Source organism: Phocoena sinus, chromosome 16 (genome assembly GCF_008692025.1).
Source record: "Phocoena sinus isolate mPhoSin1 chromosome 16, mPhoSin1.pri, whole genome shotgun sequence".
Lineage (NCBI taxonomy): Eukaryota > Metazoa > Chordata > Mammalia > Artiodactyla > Phocoenidae > Phocoena > Phocoena sinus.
In genome coordinates, this window is record NC_045778.1 from 22,504,751 (window position 1) to 22,530,090 (window position 25,340).

Genomic DNA, 25,340 nt, shown 5'->3' on the forward strand with positions numbered 1-25,340 from the left:
GGCCAACTTCTCCCCTGCAGTCCCCTGGAAGGAGCAGGGGAAGAGGCCTTGGGGAAGGCTCATACTTGCAGCTCCAGTGAGCAGATGTGTTTCGGAAGGCTGAAACTGGGTGCTATGCCCTCCCTTCCTCCTGTTCATGAATAAATAAACTGATGCTTCTTGTGGCCTTGCAGCTGCCTGTCACACTGTGAGCTCTCACCTGGGCCGCCGTGAGGGCGGTGGGCCCTATGAGTAGAGGAGGGAGGACAGAGACCCACCCTTCTCTGGGCTCAGACCCAGAGTGCCTGAAACTGATGCAGCCTCCCCAGGGCTAGTTCTGCAGCTGCTCAGACATGACGTCCTGTAAATGGTACTTCGGGGAGAAGAGAATGGCCCTGGACACTTCCTGGAACAAACAAGACAAACCTACACAGAACACACTATGTTCTGGGAAGGGATCAGGGGAGTGGCTTCAATCATACATACAGGACACCAGGACGTGGACACCAAGCATCCGATGGACAGGCCAGCCTTGCTTTTCACTTCTTCCCAGCTGCCTAATTAGGATTTACACTTTTCACTGTGTTCACCTTCCGGGGGTCCTTCTGGAGACAGCTGGAGATGGTCAAAACCATCAGGCACTGGAGGCACACAGACTCCTGTAGGGTTTCCAGCTGAGACTGGGCTAGCCGCATCTCTTCTAGCCTCAGTTTCACGTCTTCAGAAGGGGGATGAAAAACCCCTATTCTGAAAGCGTTTTGAGAATTCAGTGAGATGATGCCGGTGGCTTCTACCACACAGAAGGGTTTTCGGGGAACAAGGCTCCTCTCCCCTTACCCTCCTTTGCCTCTGTCTGAGGGGGGAGGTGTTAGAGAAGATTCCACTAGCAACTAACTGCTCACTGCCTTGTATTTGAGAGGGAGGCACATGGTACCCTCTGCTAACACCACACCAGGCCGCTAGCATGCCTGGGTGTCACGTGTCCAGCCGGGGCCCTCGGGTTCAGGGGCCGGCCCTCCATGTCCCACTCAAACGCCCCAGGCTGGTATGGTGAGGGGTGTATGGGAAAAGCCGGGACCCTCGGCGGCCAAGCCAGGGGGGGCCACGTGGCCACTGTGCAGCTGGAGGCGGCCGGGCCTGGGGGCCCCGCGGCTCGAGCCCGACTCGGAGGTTAGGCCAGAGTCGCTGGGCTGCACCTCCACGAAGACCCGCGTGCGCAGGAGCCCGTTGGGACGCCTCCCGGTGGCTCCCCCACGGCGGCGGGCAGAGCTGGGCGCGGAAGGCGGCCTGGAAGCCGCGGCGGAAGTTCTCGTTGAAGTAGCCGTAGATGATGGGGTTGGCGCTGCTGTTGAAGAAGGCCAGCCAGTGGGCTAAGGGGAAGGCGTAGACGGTGACCAGGTGCAGCTGCGGCTCGCTCAGCTGCCCGTAGTCGATGAGCAGCAGCAGGGCCCAGAGAGGCAGCCAGGACAGCGTGAAGAACAGCGCCACCATGACCAGCATGTGCACCACCCGGGCCCTGCGCCGGGCGCCGCGGCCGCCCTCCCCGGCCGCCTCCTCGCCGGCGCGCGCGGGCCCCGGGGCCTTGCACAGCTTGCGGGCGATGCGCGCGTACATGACCACGATCAGCGCCAGCGGCGCCAGGTAGATGTGCGAGAAGAGCACGGCCGTGTAGACCCTGCGCATGCCCTTCTCGGGCCAGGCCTCCCAGCACGAGTAGAGTGGGTAAGAGCGGTTGCGGGCGTCCACCATGAAGTGGTGCTCCTCGCGCGTGACGGTCAGCGTGACGGCCGAGGGGCACATGATGAGCAGGGCCAGGGCCCAGATGACCGCAATGGTGACCAGCGCCTTCCGCAGGGTCAGCTTCTCGCGGAAAGGGTGCACGATGCAGCGGAACCTGCGGCGACGGAGGAAAGAGAAGCGGGGGTCTGGGCGGGTCCCAGTGGCCCCACGGAGGAGAGCCATCCCCGATTGAGGGCGGAGGGCTGGGAGCGGGGGTAGGGGCACTCCACCTTCGACCTTGCACCTTAGGCGGCATCAAAGAAGGCTCAGATGTTAATTAAGTTTGTTTGCAAGCAAACTGGTTTCTCACCTGTTGGGGAGTCAGCTCCTCGGCTGAGTAGCCACGCAACAAAGGCAAAAGGAGGGTTTTACAAGAGCTGAATCCTGTTTGTGCACTTCGGGGGATAAACATTAGCTGGCAGGTGTAAGGTCGGATCTTAACAAAGGGCACCGAGAAACAGAGGAAAGCTTCAAGTGAGCTTTATTAGGGAGCGCTCCAGGGCGAGGTTCACTGGTCCAAGAGAAAGGGGCCAGAGAAGTCGCACCCGGGCGAGGGTTGGGCAAGATTTTATAGGGGAAGAAGGGAAAGGGGTGTGGTGAATCTGGGAGGGCGCAGGGTATTCCTTATTTGGTGGTCTTTTCGGGTATCCTGGGGGACCGTTAGTCCCGCCCCTCGAAAGGCGGGAAGGCTGGGCCGGGTGCAAAGTCCCCAGGTCAGTTTCTGGAACTGGGTGGTCCGAAGAGTTTCCGTCTGATGCAACCTGTGAATCTGATTGTGTTCCCCTGCCTAGGGCCAGCTGGCCTTACATCCCGACATCTTTGGTGTAATGGGGCGGCGTTCTGACCTCTGGCTACTCCATGCTGAATGGGGGCGTCGAAAGGGGAGTCGGGCGACCAGAGGTCCGAGGCTTAGGGGAGACCAGTGGGGGGGGTTCTGTAGGAAGCAAGGTGTAAGGGCCGAGGAGCATTTGGTTTGTGGCCACCCGACAGACTTCCTCCACGCGCCTGCGAAGGAACCTAAGAAAACAGGGAGCGAGCGTGCTACGAAGAGGGTGCGGTCCGGGTTTGAAAGAGGGGTGTCAAAGAGTCTCTCTCTTGGTGGTTTGAAGGCTTCTATGACATGAGGGCAGGAATGGGATGGAAAACCCCCGGTGCCAGAGATGGGCAGGAGGGAAGCCGGGTTCAGGCGAGGGGAGAGATCAAGAGAAATAAATAGCTGGGTTTTCAATGAACAGTAGGTGGAACTCCTGGATGTGGGAGGGGCCCAGAGGGAGAGAAACTTGTGGCTTAGGAGGTCGACCAGCCGGTGGGAGGAAAACACGGTTAGTGGGTGGGCCAGAGTCAGTTTGAGTGTTTGGTCAGTTCGGCTGCCGCTGCTAGGGCCCGAAGGCATGGTTGCCATCCCCGAATGGTTGGGTCTAGCTGTTTGGAGAGGTAAGCCACGGGGCGGTAGGAAGGCCCTACAGGCTGGGCAAGGAGTCCAGTGGCTATTCGCAGGTTGCAGAGCTATAAGTCCGCACATTCTGTCCTTGAGTAGGCCGATCGGGTAGGTGTATCAGAGAAAACAATTTTTAGCTGTTTATGGCTTCTCCAGAAAATCTTGGGGGTTCAGGTGTAGAGTCTACATGACAGGTTGTCCCTATGTCACCTTGGCCAGCGTCCTTCCAACAGTGCCTCCACAGAATTAGGACAGACCTGCACCATTTCCTCATTAGGATGTCTCAGCAGTGATTATTATTACACCCTTAATTTACATCTGAGGAAACTGGGATTCAGAGGTGATAAGTAACTGGCTCAAGGTCACACAGCTTAGCAAGGACCAGCCTTGAACCCAGATTTGTGTTGCTCCACTGTGCCATATAAACCTGCAGCCGGAAACCCTCACTGTGCATTAGAATCTAGTGAAGCATTTAAAAAAATACCTGTGCCCAGTTCTCCTGGTCGAAGATGCCAATCTGATTAGTCTAAGAAAGTCATGGGGCGGTTTAGGAGCTGAACCTAGACTAGCACACAGGCCTAGAGCTGACTCCCAGCCATGTTGCTCTTTCTACTTCAGCAAACTGTGTCCTGCTCTCCCAACTCCCCACCCTTTCCCCGGCCTGACAACACTTTCTACTTTTCCCACAGCCAGTCTCAAGCCTTGTTTTCTCAACCTACCTGACTCTGGCCTACTGGTCTCATAGCATCACATCCTTAAGGAATTGCCAGAGAACAAATAATTCTTAAAGCACGTAGTACTGGCTGTACATGCAATAGCGCTTAATGGATGGAGGGGAATCCTGGGGCAGACCAGGAAGGCTTCCTGGAGGAGACAAGAACTTGAAGAATAGTCCAAACACTACTGGGAGACACTGCACACTCACCTATCGTTAACGATGACAACAAAATGAAGATCAGTGAAGGAGGACTTCCCCCACCACCAGTGGCCTTGCAAACAGGAACCCAGTTCTATCTCCCCAGCTGCCTACTTCACTGGGTCACAAAAGACTGGGTTTGATGAGGGCCAAAGTGGAGAGAGGATGAAGACACTAGATTCTAGAAAGCATGGAGCTAGTAGGTGCCCATGTTGGGAAGAAGACAAGGAGGAGGATGTGGGCGTAAGGAAGGAATAGAATAATATTAACAGCTGACATTTGGTCTCTGTGCCAGGTGGTGTGCATCAGCTTTACAAACAGAAGTTCACTGAAGCCTCCCAGCCACCCTGTAGGATATTTACCATTTTACAGGTGAGAAGACTGAGACTCAGAGCAGTTAATTGACTTAACCAAGGTCATGCAGCTAGGCAGCCCTCCAGCTTACCTGCCTGCCTCCCTTGCCCTGGGGGAAGTGCCTGGAGTGAACCCTTATTGAAAGGGCTCACTGAGAGGGAGGATGGAGAGGAGGACCTACTGCAGTTGGGTCAGATGTGTTGCCTGCAAAGAAAGCCTCCTTGGTCCCTGGCTCCATTCCATTAGCAGACCCATGCTTATCAGAGAATCTGATGGAATCTGAGGCGGAAAGACCAGAAGTAGCTGGACACGGTGGAGATGGGGAATCAGGGACCTGCAAGGAGGCCTGCTGCTCAGGAAACAAGCACTGCCCCCAAGCTCCTCTTAGGGCCCAGGAATCCCTCTTAAACCTCCTCAGGAGCTGCCTCCGGGCCTTCCAGAAGGAGGTGGCAGTGTCCTCTGCAGTCCCCCAAGTCTAGAAGGCAGCCAGCCCCACAACCCTTCCCTCCGTGGCTCAGGATTCGGCCCCACCGACCACAGAGCAGCCCCGGCCTCCTGGCAGGCCCAGAAGTGGAGACAGCAGCTTGGCCTAGTGCCAGGCCCGGGATAACCAGACAGGAACCTTCTCACCTTTCCACGGCAATGGCCACCAGTGTGAAAACAGAAGCTGACACGGACATGCCCTGCACCAAGCCGCTCATCTTGCATGTGGCGTTGTCGAAGGGCCACCCTGCAATGACAGAAGCCACCAGAGTTGAGAGATGCCTCATTTGCAGAGAGCCAGAGACCTCCGGCCATCGGGGCCAGTCTCCTCTGGCTTCCATCTTTCCTCCACATCCTGCCAGGTCGTCATCCTGCCTCTGCTTACACACTTCCAGGGGTGAGGAACTGAGCAGCCAATACCACCGTGGACAGTCCTATTAGAGACAGTCTTTATACTGATCAGCGATTTCTCTCCATGAACTTTAGATCCATCCAGCCCTGCCTGGCTTTCTGCTCCCATAGCCCTGTTCCAGGTTCTAGGCCAGTGGTTCTCAGCCCTGGCTGCTCACTAGAATCAACGGAGAACTTGGAAAAGGACCAGTGCCCAGGCTCACACCAGACAACCGTATTTTCCAAATCTACCCAGGAGATTTGAGTGGCAGCCAAAGTTAAGAACCACTAGGACAGATCAAGCCTGACTGTCAGGCAGGGGGAGGTATAAGCAGCTCTAGCCCCTCCTACCTGATGTCCTCACTCTGATCCCCAAGCTTCTGCTTTCTCATGAGATCTGGGTCCCACCTGCTCTCAGGACTAGTAGCCAGGTCCACATCTTGGCTACCTGAGGCCGTGTGTTGGTAACTGCTTAGTGTTTCTGCCCCTCTAGGCCTGGGGGCAGGGCGGGGGGGCCCACCTTGTTCTTGTCTGTTGTGCCTGCAGACAGGAGTCATCTTCCAAGGCTGGGGTCTTCTTTCACCAACGGCCTCCCCCATGTTGATTTTCTGCCCACACACTTACTAGATGCCAGGCACTGGCTCACTCAATCCTCACAGCAGACCCATAATTCTCTCCTTTTTACAGATGTGGGACTGAGGGGGGGAGACTAATTGACTTACAGTCTCTTTGTCCCTAAATCACTATGGATTAGTGGTGAGAGTTTGGTCTGGGTGCCAGGGAGTTTAAATGTCATGGAAAGTCAATATCGTGGTAGAGAGCAGCCTGATAGACATGAAAAAAATGTTCAAACCTCATTCATAATTTAAAGAATGCAAATGATATTTGCTGTGGAGAAATAGGAGCTCTCAGACATCGGTGGTGGGAATGAAAACCGATACAGTCCTTCTGGAGGGGAACTAGGCGATGCCTAACCTCTGCACTTATCTTTTGATCTGACAATCTCACTCTATCCTGAATATACACCTCTGATGACACAAAATACACATGCACAGAGTTATTCATTGTAGCATTGTTGTAATTGCAAAATATCAGAAACAATCTAAATGCCCATATAAAGAAGTTGTTGAATAAACTATGGTACATCTACACAGAAGAGTATTATACGGCTGTAAAAAAGAATAAGGAAGACCTCTATGAACTGATATGAAGAGGTTTTCAAAATATACTGCTAAATGCAAAAAGCACAGTGCAAAGAGTATCTATAGTATATTACCCTTCATGTAAGAAAGAAGGGGATATAGGAAAATATACACTTATCTGCTTATTTGTACAAAGGAAGTATGGGAAGGTAGATCAGAAAATAATGAGATTGGCTACATATACAGGGAGGCGGTAAGAATGAGGAAGAATGGGGTGGTAGAGATGACAGAGGAGTGACCCTTCTCTGAGTATATCTTTTTGTATGGATCTGACTCCTTAGAATTATGGCAATGTTTCACATCTTCAAAAAATAAGTTAATTAATATCAGGATGTGGGGGAAACCCAAAGTGGGACACAAACAATAACAAATGAACCTAAATGCATTACAAATGAATAAAATAACCACACTGAAGGGGAATGGGGAAGCAAGCAACTAAACTCGGTAACTTTGGAGAACAGTATTTTGACCGTATACTATAAGATTACAAAAATAACTATACACGTACACTATACTCTCATTAATAAATGTGTTTCTCACAAGGGTATGGGTTAGCAATACTGAATCTACCTTATGTGTATACCAAGATTGAACAAATAAGTAAATATATTGTGGATAAATAGAGTTAGATTTCTCACTGTTACAGAAAGAAGTTACAGGTGAGGAAAAGAGGAAAGTTAAAATGATCCTGTAATATTAGATTGGAATCAGAGGCATGATAGTTTTCAATATACCTGCAGATGGATAGATATAGAAATAAAGATGCACATGTTAAGTATGTGTGTGTTAGCACACATATATTTCCTAGCTCTGTCCCTCGAGAGGGCCTAGAAGCAATGAAACCCCAGTGCCAACGATCACATCTAGTGCCAAGGTCTTGGTTTCTAAATGTCATTCTCCAATATAAGGAACCAGCCCTTCTTAGAGAAATTGTTGATTGATTCCAGGGCTGGAGCAGGGAACATACAAGGTGAGCCTGGAACACTTTATGGTGCCAGAAAGTAAGGAGAGACTAAAAAATATCCATGGTGGCATGTCAAAAGGACACAGGAGCCAAATTGAAAGAGCTCCCAATAGTCAAAACTGGGGCAATTTAAGCAACACAATAATGGTAAAACTGGGTTATAACCCATAGAGTAAAATAAATGTAGGGGGAATGATGTTAAGTAGAAGATCAACACTGAGGAAATATAACAGTAATAACTGTTGCAGGCAGGAACCATCCAATGGATGCTCTTAGTGAGTAAGTATAGTGAGAAACAAGGCATTTGCATAGTCTCAAAGTATCTCCCTATGAGATACTTATTAATTATAAAGGGGAAAATGGTAGCTTTATAATGGAAAAATGTGGCAGACACCACATTAACCAAGTGATCAGCATTAACACCACCATTAATACGTATTGATAGTGTGTGCCTTATCAATATGTCTTCTGTCGTATTCTCATCAAATATGCATAAACTAAATCTAATTGTAAGAAAACATAAGGCAAACCCAAGTTTCTGGGGTTTCTGCAGAATAACTGATCAGTATTCTTCAAACACGTCAAGGTCAGGAAAGTCCAGAACCAAGGAACAGTCACAGGTTGGAGAAAACAAACAAACAAAGAACAGATACAATGTATGGCCCTCAGTTGGATCCTGGACTAGAAAAGGACTCCAGGGGACTCCTCTGTGGGGAAAGGAGTGAAATTCAAATAAAGTATGCAGATTAGTTAATAGTATTGTATCAGTGCTAATTTCCAGGTTTCAATCATTATACTATGGTTATTTAGGATATTAACATTAAGGGCAGTTAGAATGGGCATCATCAGAAAATCTAACAAACAACAAATGCTGGAGAGGGTTTGGAGAAAAGGAAACCCTCTTGCACTATTGGTGGGAATGTAAATTGATACAGCCACTATGGAGAACAGTATGGAGGTTCCTTAAAAAACTAAAAATAGAACTACCATATGACCCAGCAATCCCACTACTGGGCATATACCCAGAGAAAGCCATAATTCAAAGTGACACATGCACCCCAGGTCTTCCCTGGTAGAGCAGTGGTTAAGAATCCACCTGCTAATGCAGGGGACACGGGTTCAAGCCCTGGTCCGGGAAGATCCCACATGTTGGGGAGCAACTAAGCCCATGCGCCACAACTACTGAGCCTGCCCTCTAGAGCCCACGAGCCACAACTACTGAGCCCACATGCCACAACTACTGAAGCCTTCGTGCCTAGAGCCCGTACTCCTCAACAAGAGAAGCCACTGCAATGAGAAGCCCGCACACCACAAAGAAGAGTAGCCCCTGCTCACCGCAACTAGAGAAAACCGGTGTGAAGCAACGAAGACCCAACACAGCCAATAATTAATTATTTTTAAAAAGACACATGCACTCCAATGTTCATTGCAGCACTATTTACAATAGCCAGGTCATAGAAGTAACCTGTGTCCATCAACAGAGGAATGGATAAAGAAGATGTAGTACATATATACAATGGGATATTACTCAGCCATAAAACGGAATGAAATTGGGTCATTTGTACAAACGTGGATGGACCTAGAGACTGTCATACAGAGTGAAGTAAGTCAGAAAGAGAAAAACAAATATCGTATATTAATGCATATATGTAGAATCTAGAAAAATGGTACAGATGAACCAGTTTGCAAGGCAGAAATAGAGACACAGATGTAGAAAACACAGGTATGGACACCAAGCAAGGAAAGCAGGGGGTGGGGGGCGGGTGGTGGGATGAATTGGGAGGTTGGGATTGACATATATACACTAATATGTATAAAATAGATAACTAATAAGAACCTGCTGTATAAAATATAAATAAAATAAATTTAAAAGAAATAAAAGCTTAATCTCCTCCAGAAAAAAGAAAATAATAATAACATTAAGAGAAGGTAGGTGAAGAGTATACAGGAACACTCTACCATTTTTGCAACTTTTCAGTACATCTATCTAAAATTATTTCAAAATAGAAAGTAAAAGAAAGCAAAACAAAACACACCCAGATTCAAAAGGCTACATACTGTATGATTCCATTTATATAATATTCTTGCAAAGGCAAAACGATATTTTCTGTCCCTACAGGAAAACAGACCAATGGAGCCAGGGAGCAGAGGGAAGAAGCAACTACCAAGGAACAAGGGGGAGTTTTGGGGGACAATGAAGTTGTTCTATATCTTGATGGTAACTACATGACTGTATATGTTTGTCAAAACTTGTGGAACTGTACACTAAAAAGGGTGGGGTTTTTGTATGTTAAATTATACCTTAACAAAATATTTAAATGTAAAACATGCACACATGTACAATGCACGTTTTGTAAGAATGCATGCAAATCACAAACATTACATGTAATAGAATGTTTGCCTGTCAGTGGGGGAGGGGGTTTGGAGTGGGGTAAGGGTACAGAAGGGAATGAATAAGGATACACAAGGGGCTTCCCAACACAGTGAAGTCACACAGTGCCAGGAACAGTGGATGTGAATAATTCAACTCTCTGCACCTGAATTCAAAAAAACAGAAACAAAGACAAAGAAAGAAAAGCTATGTGAAGTTTTCTTTTCTTGCAGAAGATTCTATTAGAAACAATGTAAATACCCATCAAAAAGAGATTGGTTAAATAAATTGTAGTACAGCTATACAATGGAATTCTAACAGTTGTAAAAAAAGAATAAAAACCTCTTTCATTTATTAGTATGGAGTAACTTACTCTATGTAAGTTAATTTTTTTTTTTTTTTTTTTTATGCGTTACGCGGGCCTCTCACTGTTGTGGCCTCTCCCGCTGCGGAGGACAGGCTCCGGACGCGCAGGCCCAGCGGCCATGGCTCACGGGCCCAGCCGCTCCGCGGCATGTGGGATCCTCCCAGACCGGGGCACGAACCCGTGTCCCCTGCATCGGCAGGCGGACTCTCAACCACTGCGCCACCAGGGAAGCCCCGATGTAAGTTAATTTTAATGAATCCTATTTACAAATTACATTTTTAAGCAGGGAAAAAGTAAAGGTGCAGAACTGGTTAGAAAGTTAGCATTTCCTTAATTTGCTTGTACTTATATAAAATATTTTTGGAAAGTGCTTGTACTTACACAAAGTATTTTGGGGAAGACATACAAGACACGGGCAGCATCGGTTCCCTCCCAGGAGAGAGCTGGAAGGCCAGAGCACAGGGGTGGAAGGAACACTTTTCACTGGATACCTTTTGTTAGCTTTTGACCATTGAACCATGTGAATGTGTTGTCAATTTAAACAATTTTTAAAATTTACACATGTGAAAAGGACCGGCAGACACCACCTTAACCCACTAGTGACCTCACCATATCACTGTTAACTGGTGTGTGTGTGCGTGCGTGCGCCTGTATGTGTGTGCACCTCTGCACGTGTGTGCATGCATACATATGTTTGCCTATGTGTTTTGGGAAGAAGGATGCAGTTTCTGTTCAGCAGCCCTGAAAGAACCTGGGATTCAGCTGTGATTAAAGATCCCACCAGGCACAGCCAGTACAGCCGACGGGAAGCTGGCAGCCCCGGCTCCACTTCCTGGGTCCTGGAACCTACAGAAACATAGGCTGCTAGTCCCCCAGCCTCAAGTCAGCTAAGTCACTCCATATGGGGCTGCCCATTTGAATCCTGAGTTCCTGGGAGCTCTGAGCTCAGAACCTGCAGGTGCAGACCTCTAGGGGTCTCCACAGCTCTGGAAACTAGTCCTTCCCACCAGTTAGTCTGTGGAGGCTTATTCTGAAGTAAGAAAGGCGAATCACAGGAGAGAGAACAGATGACGGTAGGCTCCTTCTGATATTTGCAGGCTAATAGGCAGGAATTTAGCGGTCGGTTGGTCTAGTTCTGCTTGGATCCCTTCTACAAAATCCCTGCTAAACAGCCAGCCAGTCCCTGCTTAGACACTCCCAGTGACAGGGAGCACAATACCTGTACGAGAGAACACTCTTTTGTTGGAAAACAACTCAAATAAGTTTTTAGGTCCTTATTCAGAGGAAACCTGCCTCCCTCCAGCTTCTTCCCGCTGGTTCTAGTCCTGCCCAAGGCAGCTGCCTGGGAGAGTAGGATTGAACAGTGTAGTGGTTAGAAATATAGATGTGTGAATGTGGGACTTGACGCTTAGCTGTGTAAACTACAGACCTGCCCCTTAGTCACCCTGCGCATCAGTTTTCTCATCCATACGCTGGGGATAACAGTAACGCGCACTTCATTGGACTGTTGTGAGGATTAGTTAAGATCATGCAGGAAGAGTAAATCACACAATGCCTGGAACATAGAAAATGATTAATTCATTACATGTTATTTCTAGTCGAATCCCTCAGCCACAAGGCTGTCCTGAGATTTTGAGACAATGGCATCTCGGCCAAGAGACCAGGCCAGCCATGATTTCAGGGGTAGGGGTACTCCTGCTGCCTCTAGTGCTTCCACTCACCAGTGATGAGGTTGTCCACGAGGGTGGTGGGCATGCAGAAAATGCCCACCAGCAGGTCGCTGACGGCCAGGTTGAGGATAAACATGTTGGTGACGGTGCACATGTGCCGGTTCTTGAGCACAATGAAGCAGACCAGGGTGTTGCCCACCATGCAGAGGAGGAAGATGAGCACGTAGGCCACAATGAACACGGCAGCCACCAGGGAGGAGTGCTGGTAGTAGGAGGAGAAGGTGAGGTTTGCAGCAGTGTTGGTCTCGGCATCACTCCCATTCTGGCATGGGGGCCGGCTGCTGTTGGAAGGCTGGGAGGGCTCCCCTAGGAGCAAAGGAGCACACGGGTCAGGACCCCAGGCGAAGAAGAGATGACTGACTTCTCACCGCTGGCGAGATCCTTCTGCGCTCCAAACCCTGCCCCTGCCCTAATACCCAGATCATGTACTCAACTCCAACTGCAACTGGATGCACTGGTGCAAGACTTCTACCCCACAGCCTCTCATACCCTGATCTCACACCTCCCACCCCGTCTTGTCCACCACTCACTTCATTTCCCGATGTTGGCTCTTCTCCATTTGCAGACAATCCCCCTCTGCCCCATCTAGCTTCCATCCTTCTCAGCCCTGCTCTCTGCCCCAGAGGCTGACTTCTCAGCACTACATTACATCAGGACTGTATGACCCAAGTTCCTTGCGCTCTGGGTTGTTTGCTTGTTTGTTTGTTTGTTTACTGGCGTATAGTTGATTTACAACGTTGTGTTACTTTCTGCTGTACAGCAAAGGGAGTCAGTTATACGTATACATATATCCACTCTTTTTTAGATTCTATTCCCTGCCCTCTGGTTTTTGACTGGGTTCAGCCAATGGGAGGCACTGAAGGAGCTTGAAGGAATGGAGGAGAGAGAAATCAGGGTATTCATCTCCTGACTCCGTCCCTGCCTGGACCAGGTCTCCTGTGGGGCTGTCTTTATGGGCACAGCTCCTGCTGGGTGACTCCTCTCCCATGGCTCCAGCTCTTGCAGAGCCACAGTGATACCGTTCCCTCTCTGCACTGACCGCTTCCTGTGACTGCCAGTCGCTGGGTGAGTCACCATCCCACGCTGGTTCTCTTGCCTTCCACTACCCACTGTAAAGTCTCTCTATTAAACTCTCTTCTGTTAAATCCTTTCTGAGTGCACCACTTGTTTTCTTCTGGGATCCTAACTATTAGACCCTCAAAATCTTTGCTATCCCTCATCATCATGTCCACAGAACTTGAGTTGGGGAAGGCAAGAAGGCCGTAGAGGGAGAGAGAGCGAAAGGGGACTCTGAACCAGGGCTGAGGATCAAAGAAGGCACACGTTAAATTCTCCGGAAGACCATCCGAAGCCAAGGCCACCACCCATCCTTTACCTCCTCCCATGGTGGTATCAGCTGCCTCATTTGCACAGCGTTTAACAAAGCGCTTCCGTGTCTATTATTTGATCTAACCCTACCCGTTACCCCGTGAGGTAAACAGGTTAGGTATTAGCCCCATTTGAAACGGGAGAACTGGGATCAGAGGGGTTCCCAGACTCACTCAAGGGGACACAGGAGTCTGCAACAGAGTTGGCCCTGCTCCGTGTGTCTCTAATTCATCCCAGGCTTCAGTGTGTGTCTCTCTAGACACGTATGGAAGGGAGCTGCTGAGTGTCCAACCACAGCTCTTCTGGGAAGTCACTAGTTATGGTGACTCATGATGTCGTCTTGTAAACTCTCCTCCTGCCTTCCTCTGGGACTGAATGTGGCCTGTTCCAGGAGATGAGGAGTCTTTAGGGGAATCTTCTGTTGCATCCAGAGCTCAGCCACTGGCCTGGAGGACGGCCAGAGGCTTGGGACCTGGAGGCTAGAAAGACCCTGGGGGAGCACAGGCCGATGACCTGGCACAGTGGGGACAACAGGGACCAGCAGGTGCAGCGGGGCACTCAGGAGGGGGGTGGAGGGACTGCCAGTGGAGGAGGAGAAGCTGGAAGTTTTGGGTGCACAGTGAGAAGAGGAAATGATATTCCCCTGCTTAGGCCCTCCACGGGCAGCCAGTTGTACCCAAACATCTTTATTTTAATATGTCAAACATGTACAAGAGAGCATGTAATAGTGAATATATACAAGAGTATATAGTTTAATGAACCATGACAAGAGAGAAGAGTATAAAGAACCCCCATGTATACATCATCCACCTTCAACAATTACCATCTCAAGGCCAATTTTGTTTCATCCATACCCACACCTCTCTTTGGATTATTCTGAGGCACAATCTCATCACTTCCTTTCATTCATAAACGTTTCAGATTGTATCTCTAAAAATTAGGACTCAAGAAAAATCCATAACCCAGTATCATTATCACACCTAACAAAATTAACCATTATGTCACAATATTATCAATTATCCAGCATTCAAAATTCCCTCATTGTTACAGAATTTTTTAAATAATTGGTTTGTTTGAGTGAGGATCCAAACAAGGTTTCTGTTTCTATTCTGTATTATGTGGTGAACCCCCCCAAAATCTCGTGACATCGCACTGTGGCTTAGGAATCTGAGTGGCCCTTCTGCAGGTCTTGTGGCCTCTCATCTTCCAAGAGGCTAGACTGGGCTTTTTTTTTTTTTTTTTTTTTTGCGATACGCGGGCCTCTCACTGTTGCGGCCTCTCCCGTTGCGGAACACAGGCTCTGGATGCGCAGGCTCAGTGGCCGTGGCTCACGGGCCCAGCCGCTCCACGGCATGTGGGATCTTCCCGGACCGGGGCACGAACCCGTGTCCCCTGCATCGGCAGGCGGACTCTCAACCACTGCGCCACCAGGGTAGCCCTAGGTGGTCTGTTTCTTAATGCTAAGGTTGATCAGTGGGCTTAGCTGATGACAGCCTGATCCCTCCACTGTCAAGTTCCCCATTAGCTTTTCACCAATGTTTTCAACAGGAGCTACTAACAATTATTGCCTAGACTCCTCATTGCATCTCGAATACAATCCAAACTCTTTACTGCATGGTCTGATTCCTGTTGTCATCACTGGCCTCACCCCCTGCTACTCTCCCCTTTGCCTTTTGTGCTCTGGTCACCTCGTGATGCCTCCAACACATTCTTGCTCTTTCCAATCTCAATGCCTTTATCTCTTTCGATTCCCTCTGCCTCTTCCCCTCCTTTAGCTTTCAGTTAAACATCGTCTTCTCGGAGAAGCCTGTACCCGATTACTCTGTTTAACTTAGGTGCCCCATTATCTCTCACAGCATCCTGCTTATTTTCTTCAATCTGCCGATATTTTATTTGTTTCCAGGTTTATTGGTTTTTTCCTCCACCTCTGAAAGTCAGGTCCTGGAGAGCAGGGATCTTCACTCTTTCGTTGGTGGTCATATCCCAGCATCTCGTCAGGGCCTGACAATTGTAAATGCTTTACTAAATGGTTGTTGAATGGATAAATATTTGTATGAGGAGAAAAAGGAAGGAAAGACAAATCCTGACATCAGGTGACAGGGTCCTGCTCAAGGCTGGCATTTCTGGTGTTGGAAGGCCTTCTCCAGGGTCCTCTGGAAAGAACCCCCCATCACAGAGTCTGCTGGGGGCCTCCCTAGATAGCTCACCCTTGATGAGCCTCAAACTCAACTCGCATGACTTGGGGAAATCTGTGGGTGTGGATGGGTAGAGGCAATTGCCTGAACCTGCCCAGCTAAACTCTAGTCTGCCTGTTTCCCCCACTGCCTTTCATTTGGCCCTGAGAAGTCTGGGAGCAGCCCTGCCCATCCCTGGACCCTGAGCCTGAGCATCAGTCTCTATACTTAGGCCAGTTTCTGGCATTTATTCTCAAGGAGGAAAAACTGCTTCCTATTCCTGGCAACTCCCCTGGCCTGTGGTGAGATGGGTTGGAGGCAGGCAGGCCTCCCACCCGACCTGGGCCCCAAGCCAGCAGCCGGAGACCTCATTAACAACTGGCCTCGTCCTTCCTGGGATCTGCCTGGTGCCTTTGTGGATACACTACAGCCTGTGAAAATTTCATCCGCTGAACCCAATTGAGCCATTCCTCTACTCGGGGAGCTTCCTGGAGGTCTCAGGGTGTAATAATGGTTATCTCCAGGGCATTCTGATGATCTCAGAGATCAAGCTGTGAGCCACTGAAAGTTTGGGGCCAGAGAGAAGATGGGGGTGCACTGGTTCTCAGTGTGTGGTCCCCCCCAGCAGCATCAGCTTCGCCAGGAACTTGCTAGAAATGCAGATTCTGAGGAATCACCCTCGAGCTAGGGAACCAGAAAGTCCACGGAACCAGAAACCAGGTATCTCTGTTTTAACGCATCCTCCAGGTGATTCTGATGGACACTCCAGTCTGGGAACCACAGATAAAGGAGTTGGACCAAAGACCCTGAAGGTAGTGGATGCACACAGACTGCGAAATCCCGGCTCTCCTTCCTGGTGACTTCAGGCAATGGATGAAATATCTGTGTCTCCTCAAAATTCATATGCTATAACCTTTTCCCCAGTGTGATGGTATTTGGAAGTAGGGCCTTTGGGAGGTATAGCTGACCCGTGAACAACACATGGGGTGGTTAGGGGCTCGGATCCCTGTGCAGTCGAAAATCCGAATATAACTTTACAGTCAGCCCTCCGTATCTGTGGATCCACATCCATGGATCCAACGAGCCACAGATCGTTCAGTACTGTAGTACACATCTACCAGAAAACAACATCTGGGTATAAGTGGACCAACGCAGTTCAGACCCGCGTTTTTCAAGGGTCAACTGTAATTAGGTCATGAGGGAAAGCTCTCATGAATGGGATTAGCGCCTTTATAAAAGAGATCTCAGAGAGTTCCCTTGCCCCTTCCACCACCTAAGGACACAGGGAGCCCGTGTGTGAACTAAGAAGCGGGCCCTCACCAGACACTGGATTGGCCCCTTGATATTGGACTTCCCAACCTCCAGAACTGTAAGAAGTAAATTTCAGTTGTTTATAAGCCACCCAGTCTATGGTATTTTGTTATGGCAGCCCAAGCTGACTAAGGCATCTCCTCATCTATGTGGGAACTTATTGTTCTCATCTTTAAAGTGGAAACACACAATTCCTGGCTATGACCTCGGGTAAGTCATCACCCCTCTGGAAACCAAAGTCTTCCCTGGCAAAATGGAGATAAGCTCACACTTACTGAAAAGAGTGAGATAACATATGAAGAGAACTCGGCGAAATGTGGGACACATGGCACTTGATACGTGTTAGCCCAGCAGCAGCCCTACTGACAGTATTAAACTGTACAATGAATCTGAGCATGATATTTTTATAATACTTTTAGTGTGGGCCTCCCTGCAAAGCCTGAAAGATAAATCAACACCAAAATGAAGTTCCTGAGCACAGAATCCATCTGGGTACTCCTCTGAGTTCACAGCTCTCCCACTAATACCTTCATCGTTATAGCCACCTGCCTGTCTGTCCTGGTACCACCACCTAGGAGCTCAGCCCCAGACTAGAGACCTGCGTTCACCATTCAGCACCCACTTCCCAAAAGCCTCCTGGGTGAACACAGCCTGGGCCGTGAGCCACTGGGGACCCACAGAAGAACACAACGCAACACAGTACAAATGACTAATGAACACATGAGACAAAGAAGTTCTTTTGTAATCAAAGAAATGCAATTTTAAAAGAACACAGGGGTAAGCTTTCCATCAATCAGATTCACAGAGAGGAAAAGCACTCAGTGACGCCAGAGGGTGGCTGTGCACTGCAGGGTGTTGGAGAGACACACATCCGCTCAGCCTTTGCAACTGGGGCACATCCATTCAGCACCCTGACACCAGACTCACACCCGGAGCCAGGCGTTCCACTTCTAGGGATTCACCTAAGGAATAGAACAAGTTCTGATGGTGTGAGGGAAAATACTGGCCAAGGTTGAAATGCTTACAAAATAGTATGTACACGCATTATAAACTGTATTCCATATAAAAGTGTGTGTGTGTCATTCCAAACAAATGACAAAAAATAAAAAAACGTTAACAGTGTATATTCACAGCGGGTGTTTTAAGCGACTCTTATTTTCCTTTTTACTAACCTGAGTTTTAACCCTTCTAATCAGGAGGAAACTCTGATAAATATGATTAAAATACTCACTACTTCAGTGGTTCTCAACTCTGACAGTGTCTCTGGCAGCATTTCTGGGGGCACGGAAAAGCAGAACCCACCTGGACTTCCAAGAAGCTTCTGTGTCCCGTGCTGGAGGGACACCAGCTAGCTTGCTCCTCTCCCCTCCTCTCTCCAGTGACCTTCCCCCGCATGGGCCACTTCCCCACAAGTCACCCACCACCAGGCAGTGTGAGCAGACATCCTCCCAGCCTCTGGCCTCCCTCAGCCACGGAGCTCCCAGGCCGGGCAGGCAGCTGTGGAGGCTTCCAGGGGCTCTGAGGACGCCGCTAGACTGGGGTTGGGCTGGGAGTGGGGTGGGGACTGCTGTCCTCTGCTGTCTCACTGCACAGCCCAGGCCCAGGGTGGAAGGCCTGAGGGGGACTACTGCCCACTGACCCCAGCAGCTCTGCAGGAGGCTGGGCAGACTGCAGTGTCTGTCTGCAAGCCCTCGGAGACCATCCAGATCCTATTTTTGGGCCAGCCACACAAGAATACCTCCTTCTGCCCTCCAGTCAGTAATCTGGCCAGTCCATGACCCTTTGCTCAATGAGACCTGGTAAGCACACAGCTTCTAGGCCAACTCTGAGGGACAGAAGGTTCTTCCTGTTGTTGAGTTGAGTTGTCTTACTGTAACTTGTCCCCACCTGCCCCAGTTCTGCTCCCTGAAGCCACACAGAACAAGAATGGGCACCTGTCCCCAAGGTCATCCCCCTCTCCCTGCCGTTTTTCCCACCCTGAACATCTCAGTGTCTCTTCAGCAAGCAGGATTCTAGACCTATCTCACTGTCAATCCATTTTGATCTCCCCAGAAACTTTCCTCAAGATTACAAACCAGATCCCCCCTATTTGAAATGTATGCAGTTGATTTTGGGGGGGACCTAAATTCAGGACTTTGCACTTCACTTCCATTTACATTTCACTTTCTTGGTTTTGACCCAGCGTTCCAGAATGTTCAGATACCCTTCATTTAAATCTTGAACTGTTGCCATGTGGGTGTCATGGCTCTTATCCACAGATTTGATGAGCATGCCTTTTATTTTCCCTCTAAATTACTTAATGTCATGTCAAGGTCAGAGTCCGAGGGACCTCTAAGCTGCATTAAAGTCTTAATGAAAGCCCCGCCATCCGTCCTCCAGCCCCCTTCCCGCAACCCTCCATCCGTTCACAGGGCTCTCATGAGAGAACTTAGCAGGGTCCTGCTGAAATCTCGTAATTCATCTTTCTACCTCTTGGAAACCCAGTCTGAGAGAGGAAATGTGGTAGGTTTAGCCTGATTTGTTCTTGGTGAGCACTAATATGTTCCTAGTGACCACTACATTATTTTCTTTCTTTTTGAAAAAGATTGTTTTGTTTTTATAAAAAAACAATGTGCTTTCTATAAAGCAGTTCTGAGCACGACAAAAGAAGAGTAAAATAAACATCCCTGAAATTTCACACCCAGAGATGACCCTCATGGCCGACGCGTCTGTGATGCTCCCAGCCACATCCCAAAGATTCTGGCCGGGTGGACAGTTCCCTGCACTTCCAGTGCCTCATCAAGCCTGCACCAGGGCTCTCTCTGGTTTGCTTTCTTTGAAGCCACAAATGGGAACAACCTAGACGTGTGGGAGTACAGCCAGGGGAGAGGAACAAACAGCAGTCGGCTCCCCATCTTGCGTGGTGAAAATCTCAGGTGCATTCTGCACTTTTCTCAGAAGGCGACCAGAGAGAGAGAACCCTACTGGCCCGTAGCTGAACCCAGCTCGTCCACGTGCCTGGTTCTGGTTCTTGCCTTTTCTCCCTTTCCCATCTTACTCTCCTGACCTCTGCTTCCAGGCATAAGCTCTCTTAGGGTACGCTTTCAGAAGCAGGAGCCCCCAAAGGTGTTAGTGGCCATCTCTTTGCAGATACTTTACATATACATCCAATAATAAGCCTATGTAATTTTGCATAAAGGGGATCATACTAAACATGTGTTCTAAAACCTGCTTTTTAAAAAATTACTCACAGTAGGCAGTAAACATATTTTCGTGCCAGTAAATGAAATCCTAAACACAGTTCTTAATGTCTATACAGCATGCCGTTGCAGGTGTTCTCATCGTTTAATTTACTTAATTTATGGACATCTGGATGACTCCCGATTTTGCAGTGTGATGAGAATGCTTGGGCACATATCTTTGCAAGCGTACAGGATGGCAGCCTTTGAAAAAAATTCTTAGATGTGGGATTGCTTTATTGTCTCCTAAGTGTTCACTGTATGTTTGATAATTTATTCTGGAATTTTAATAGAGGTCAATATCAATCTGAGCAGTTTAGGGTTTTTTAAAATCTACCTTTCCTTCCTTTCTGAAAATCAGGACATTTGCCCATCTTCAGTTTTCTGGCACTTCCTTCATTCCCTGTCATTTCCTCTAAGGCAATAATTACATCTGCAAATGGCTCCAGGTCCCTGGGATGTCATTTGTCTGGGCTTGGATTGTATATGGCTTGACGCCTTATCCAATCACCTATCTTGGGCTTCAATTTCCTCCTTCCACCATTTGAAGTAAAATTGCCTGTGCCCTGCACTGGCTGCTCTCCCTGGTGCGTAAAGGTTACGAGCACCACATGCCCAAGCCCCGAGCAGGTTCATCTGCTATCCTTACGTAGACTTTGAAAGCTCTTTGCTCTGTCTTCACCAGTTTTCCTTGGCTTCCGTTCACTGACACTTTGGTTCTGCATTTCTCATCGTATCTCGTGTGTGTGCACTTTTCAACCCTAACTCACTGGAAAGCAGCAACCGCAGCTGCACACGACGTTCTGTAAAACTCCCTTTTCTCTCTTGCCAGCAGTGTTTGCAATGCCTTGCTTGGCATTTCTGGGTTTTATTACCTCCTGGAGCAGCCTTCTTTTACAGGTATGATTTTGTTCAACACATCTTGTCTTATTTTACCTTCACAGCCACTCTGTGAAGCCAGCTGAATGTAAGTTTCTCCATTCAAGAGATGGGTAACCAGTAGCACGGAGAGGTTTAGGCAAAAACCCAAAGACACCCAGCAAGCCAGTGGACCAGCCCTCAGTCCTCCAGTTTCTTTGCCCAAATATGGTTTCCCTTCCTACACTGGCTGAGAGGGGCATCTGGACCCCCACCTGGTAAGGCTGGAGGAAGCAGCCTTATGCCTGGGGTCCCTATCCCTTAAAGTCCTGGAGGTCAGGTCCACAGTTCCCTCTCCTTTCCCCCAGGGAGGGAAATTCTGCATTGAGATCTTGTGTAGAATTCCATCTCTGTGACTTTGCCTGCTGGAAGGGATGGCAATTACTCTAAAGCTAATAGGTAAGCTGTCCTCAGCCGGTTTCAAAGGATCCCCTGCCCATGCAGGAGAGAGCGTCCTATGCACACAGGGACAGAGGCTTCCAGGTCTTTTACCCCCTCCCTCTCTCTCTCAGTTTCTCACACATACATATTCACGCACACACACTGCAGAGCCCTCTAGGTCTTTCTCTCTCTCCCTCTCTCAGTGTGTGTCTGTCTGTCACACACACACATACACACAGTGTCACAGTATTGGGCTCTGGACAGCCCCCGATGAGACCCCCCAGTCCCTTTCCTGTCTCTTGGCTCACTGCTCCTTAGTCGGTACCCACCCCCCACCCCCCTCCCCAGCCCCGGGGTCACTCACCCTCCATGCTGCCCACTCCGGCCCGCTCTGGGACAGTCACCGACGGAGGGAGGCAGCGGGCCCCTGTGAGCCTGCAGGGGACCGCGGGTCTCCGGCGCTGGGCTGCTGGCGCGCGCCCCAGCCTCTGCGCTTGGCGGTTCTGGTCCAGGGCCCGGCGGAAGCGGACGGAGGGGCGTGCGCTCGCAGGCCCCAGCCCTGCGCGGGGTCTCGCTCCCCTTGCCGCCCGGAGGCGGCCGGGCAGCGGCCGGGGCTGAAGGCTCCCGAGCAGCGCAGCTACCCTCCAGGCTCTGCTGCCCGCTGCCCGTTGCCCGCTGCCCGCCCTCCCCGTCCAGAGGGAGGGGGCTCGCCCCGCGCCGTCGCCATGGCACCCGGCACACGTTTGCCTGCGCAGCGCCCCCTGCCCGCAGCGTCCGTCCGAGCCTGGGCGCCCCGGGTCGCCTCCCAGATGTGACTCCCTCCGCAGGGACGGAGCACCCCTCCAAAGTAGAGGACAACCCACTGACCACTGCAGCCCTGGCCGCGACATCCGATAACTCTGTGTCCCTCTCCCCGTGACTCCCATCCCAGCACCACTCCTCGTCCTCGTCTCACCCCAGCCTGACCCCCAGCCACCCAGCCTGGTGTCCAGGACCCTGAGGCCCTCCTGAGAAGGGGATGGAGGCAGCTGTGATACACAGGAGGGCAAGGAGAGCAGGGACAATGTGTCAGTAGATGACCACTGACTCTGGAATTAACTGGCCAGGCGCTCACCAGATGTCTACCCTTGGGCACGTGTCTTAGCTGCACCTGAGCCTCAGTTTCTGCATTTGTGAAATGGCTTTGAGGGAAGTAAATGAGATGACGTCAAAGTTTCTGCCCAGCATGTAGTAGATGCCCAACAAATGGTCCGTTGAGCTGGGTAGGAGGCCATCTCCCTCCCACCATTCCAGCCCCTGTCAGGCACCACCATAGACTTTTGTCATATGAATGATGATCCCAGGTTCCAGGCAGATGGGAGAGAGTAAAGGTCCCATTCTTCCCGTTATTGGGGATTAGGGGTTAATTCTGGGAGGACTCTGGGGAAACGGTTCCCACCAGGCTTCTTCCTAGTCTCCCTTCTCCCTCTAGCCTGTCCTCTGCCCCAAATGGCTGGCAGAGCCTCAGGACTGGAAGGGCCCTAGAGGTCACTGAGTGTAACACTGACCTGGGCAGGTGTCCCCATCCTAATGCCCAGCAGTGGGTTCTCTGCCTTCACGTCACTCTCTTTTCCCCAGAACAGCCCTTCAGAGAGCTGGAGGGAGGGAGGGCACCCTCTCAAGTCTGCCCTTCTGCAGGTGAAACACCTGAGTTTCTTTGGGCTTTTTGCTTCCTGTGATTTGCCTCAGTTTCATCTGTAAAATGGGGATAATGCCTAGCCCCTAGAGTTATTGTGAACATGAAAGGAGTTCCTCTGTGTAAAGCTCTTGGAATAGTGCCTGGCTCAGAGTAAGAGCTCAATAAAAGTTAGTTATCATATCATTCCTATCTTGAGTCCACCTTCCTGTGGAAGTCCTCACAGTTCTTGAAGTCTCCCTGATAGGACCCAGAACTGCGACAAGTCATATCAAGCCCCCTTGACCAATGCAGAGTTCAGGACAAGGCTGTAAAATCTGCACGGTCCAGCACTGCCAGTTATTGTATGTGTGACTTTGGGAAAGTTATATAACCGCTTTGTGCCTCAGTTTCCCTTCATCTAAAAAATAGGGATAATAATAGTGCCTACCATATAGCAAAGCACTGACAACAGTGCCTAACATAGAAGGTGCTCAATAAATATGAGCTCTGTTTATGTGGGCACTAGGCTTTTAATAGTTCAGTCTCACCTTTTCTCGGTTCCTCCTTCTTTTTTCCCCTCCCTTTCTTCTTTCTTTAGCAGCCCCATCATTCCGGTGCATTAACTTAAGCTTGTGGTCAATTCCCCCACCTGGTCTTTTTTATTTCAATCATTCTGGATCACAGAGCCTCTTTTCCTTCCTTCCCCCTCCTCTTCTACAGACTTCTTTCTTTCACCATCGGAAACTTTGTACCGTGCCCAAGCACATGTGGCACCATTCGAAACAAACTCACTGGTCCAGCCTTTGAGGGCCAGGCAGGGCAGTGCCGTGGATACAAAGACCTGGGTGTGAATTCTGTCTCCACCATTTATTATCTGTGTTGCCCTGCGTAAGTCGCTTATGCCCTCTAGCCTCATTTTCCCCATCTGTAAAATGGGATTTATCATCTTCTCAAGGCTGCTGTGAGGATAAAAAGGCAAGTACCACTGACACAGTGTCCTTCCTTATCCCCAAAGTTATGGGTGAAGGCTACACAGATAGATTGGGTAAAGGTCTTTCCATGAAGATTTAAAAAGTTTCTCCTCTCACTCCCCTCCCTCCTCCAAAGGGCCTCCCGGAAAACCTGACTGCCACTGCTCTATTTCAGATCATGCCTCCTCCCAGGTTCACCTGCCCGTCAGTCTGGGGTACTGCCCAGCCCCAAACCTTCAGTCAAGCAGGCATCGTCACTCTTCTTTTACAGGTGAAGCTACTGAGGTTAATGACTTACCCAATATTACACAGCTGGACAGTGGAGGAAAGAGGCAGAACATTCCTCTGGACTCCTAGGGTATTGGCCCTGCTGCCCCCCACCCCAGTCTACCCTCAAGGTTCTTGGTCCTCTGGGAGCAACTATGAGTGCAGTCATCCAGGGCACAGAAGCAATCCCTGTTCATCTCGAGGAGCCCCACCACTTCCTTGCCCTTCAGGGCTTCCCGCTATGCCCATTCTGGCCAAGCCCTTGGCCTCGCCTCTCATGCTCAGGGGAGCTGCTTCCCATCCCACCCCACCCCCAACAGCTGTGGCTGGGTTCAAGTGCTGTGCCCCAGGGAGTCTTTGCACAGACAGCCTCACCTTCCTGGGAACTGATTTCCATCTGAAAAGCTGGATGCCAGGAGCTGGCAGGAGGGCAGTGGGATTGAGATGGTCCTTGAAGGGAGGAGCATTTCCTGTGCTAACTGGAATCGATGTGGACCCCTGCTTGGAGAAGGGTCTGAAGGGAAGGGCGGGGGACGAGGTAAAGGGCGATCTTTTTTTTTTTTTTTGTGGAGCACAGGCTCCGGACGTGCAGGTTCAGCGGCCATGGCTCACGGGCCCAGCTGCTCCGCGGCATGTGGGATCCTGCTGGACCAGGGCACGAACCCATGTCCCCTGCATCGGCAGGCGGACTCTCAACCACTGCGCCACCAGGGAAGCCCAGGGTGATCTTCTTAAATCAAGCTTCATGGGGGCACTGAGGGAGGTCAGAGGGGCAATCGCATAACTGAAGGACTGCCTTTCTCCTTGGAGAAAGCAAAACAGGAACCGCCAGCCAAGGGAGGGAAGGTTTAATGGGCTGTGGTGAATTTGGAGGAACTGAGGCCTAGCCAAGCAACCTGGCTGAAGTCCAGGCTGGCAGTGTGCCATGTGTTAGGCTGTGTGATGCTGTGTCTGGGAGTCAGGAGCCTCCGGTTCTAGAACAAGTTCTGCTTAGTGTGTAACCTTGAGCAAGTTACACAGTTGCTTAAGTCCACATTCTTGGCATCAATGTGAAAACAGAGGTGGAATTAGAAGCAAATCATTTGGTGATCCCTAATCTGCT

The 25,340-nt window shown here is 49.9% G+C and overlaps 1 protein-coding gene across 1 annotated transcript; it reads right to left on the bottom strand.

Annotated features, from left to right (window-relative positions):
* Window positions 1-944: 944 nt before the first annotated feature.
* On the bottom strand, window positions 945-22,233 carry NPFFR1 (neuropeptide FF receptor 1). The gene is given in 5 exon segments (XM_032609099.1): window positions 945-1,212; window positions 1,214-1,873; window positions 5,097-5,196; window positions 11,965-12,333; window positions 21,708-22,233. Coding segments are annotated over 5 exon segments (1,860 nt in total). The 3' UTR covers window positions 945-1,007.
* Between the last annotated feature and the right edge of the window lie 3,107 nt (window positions 22,234-25,340).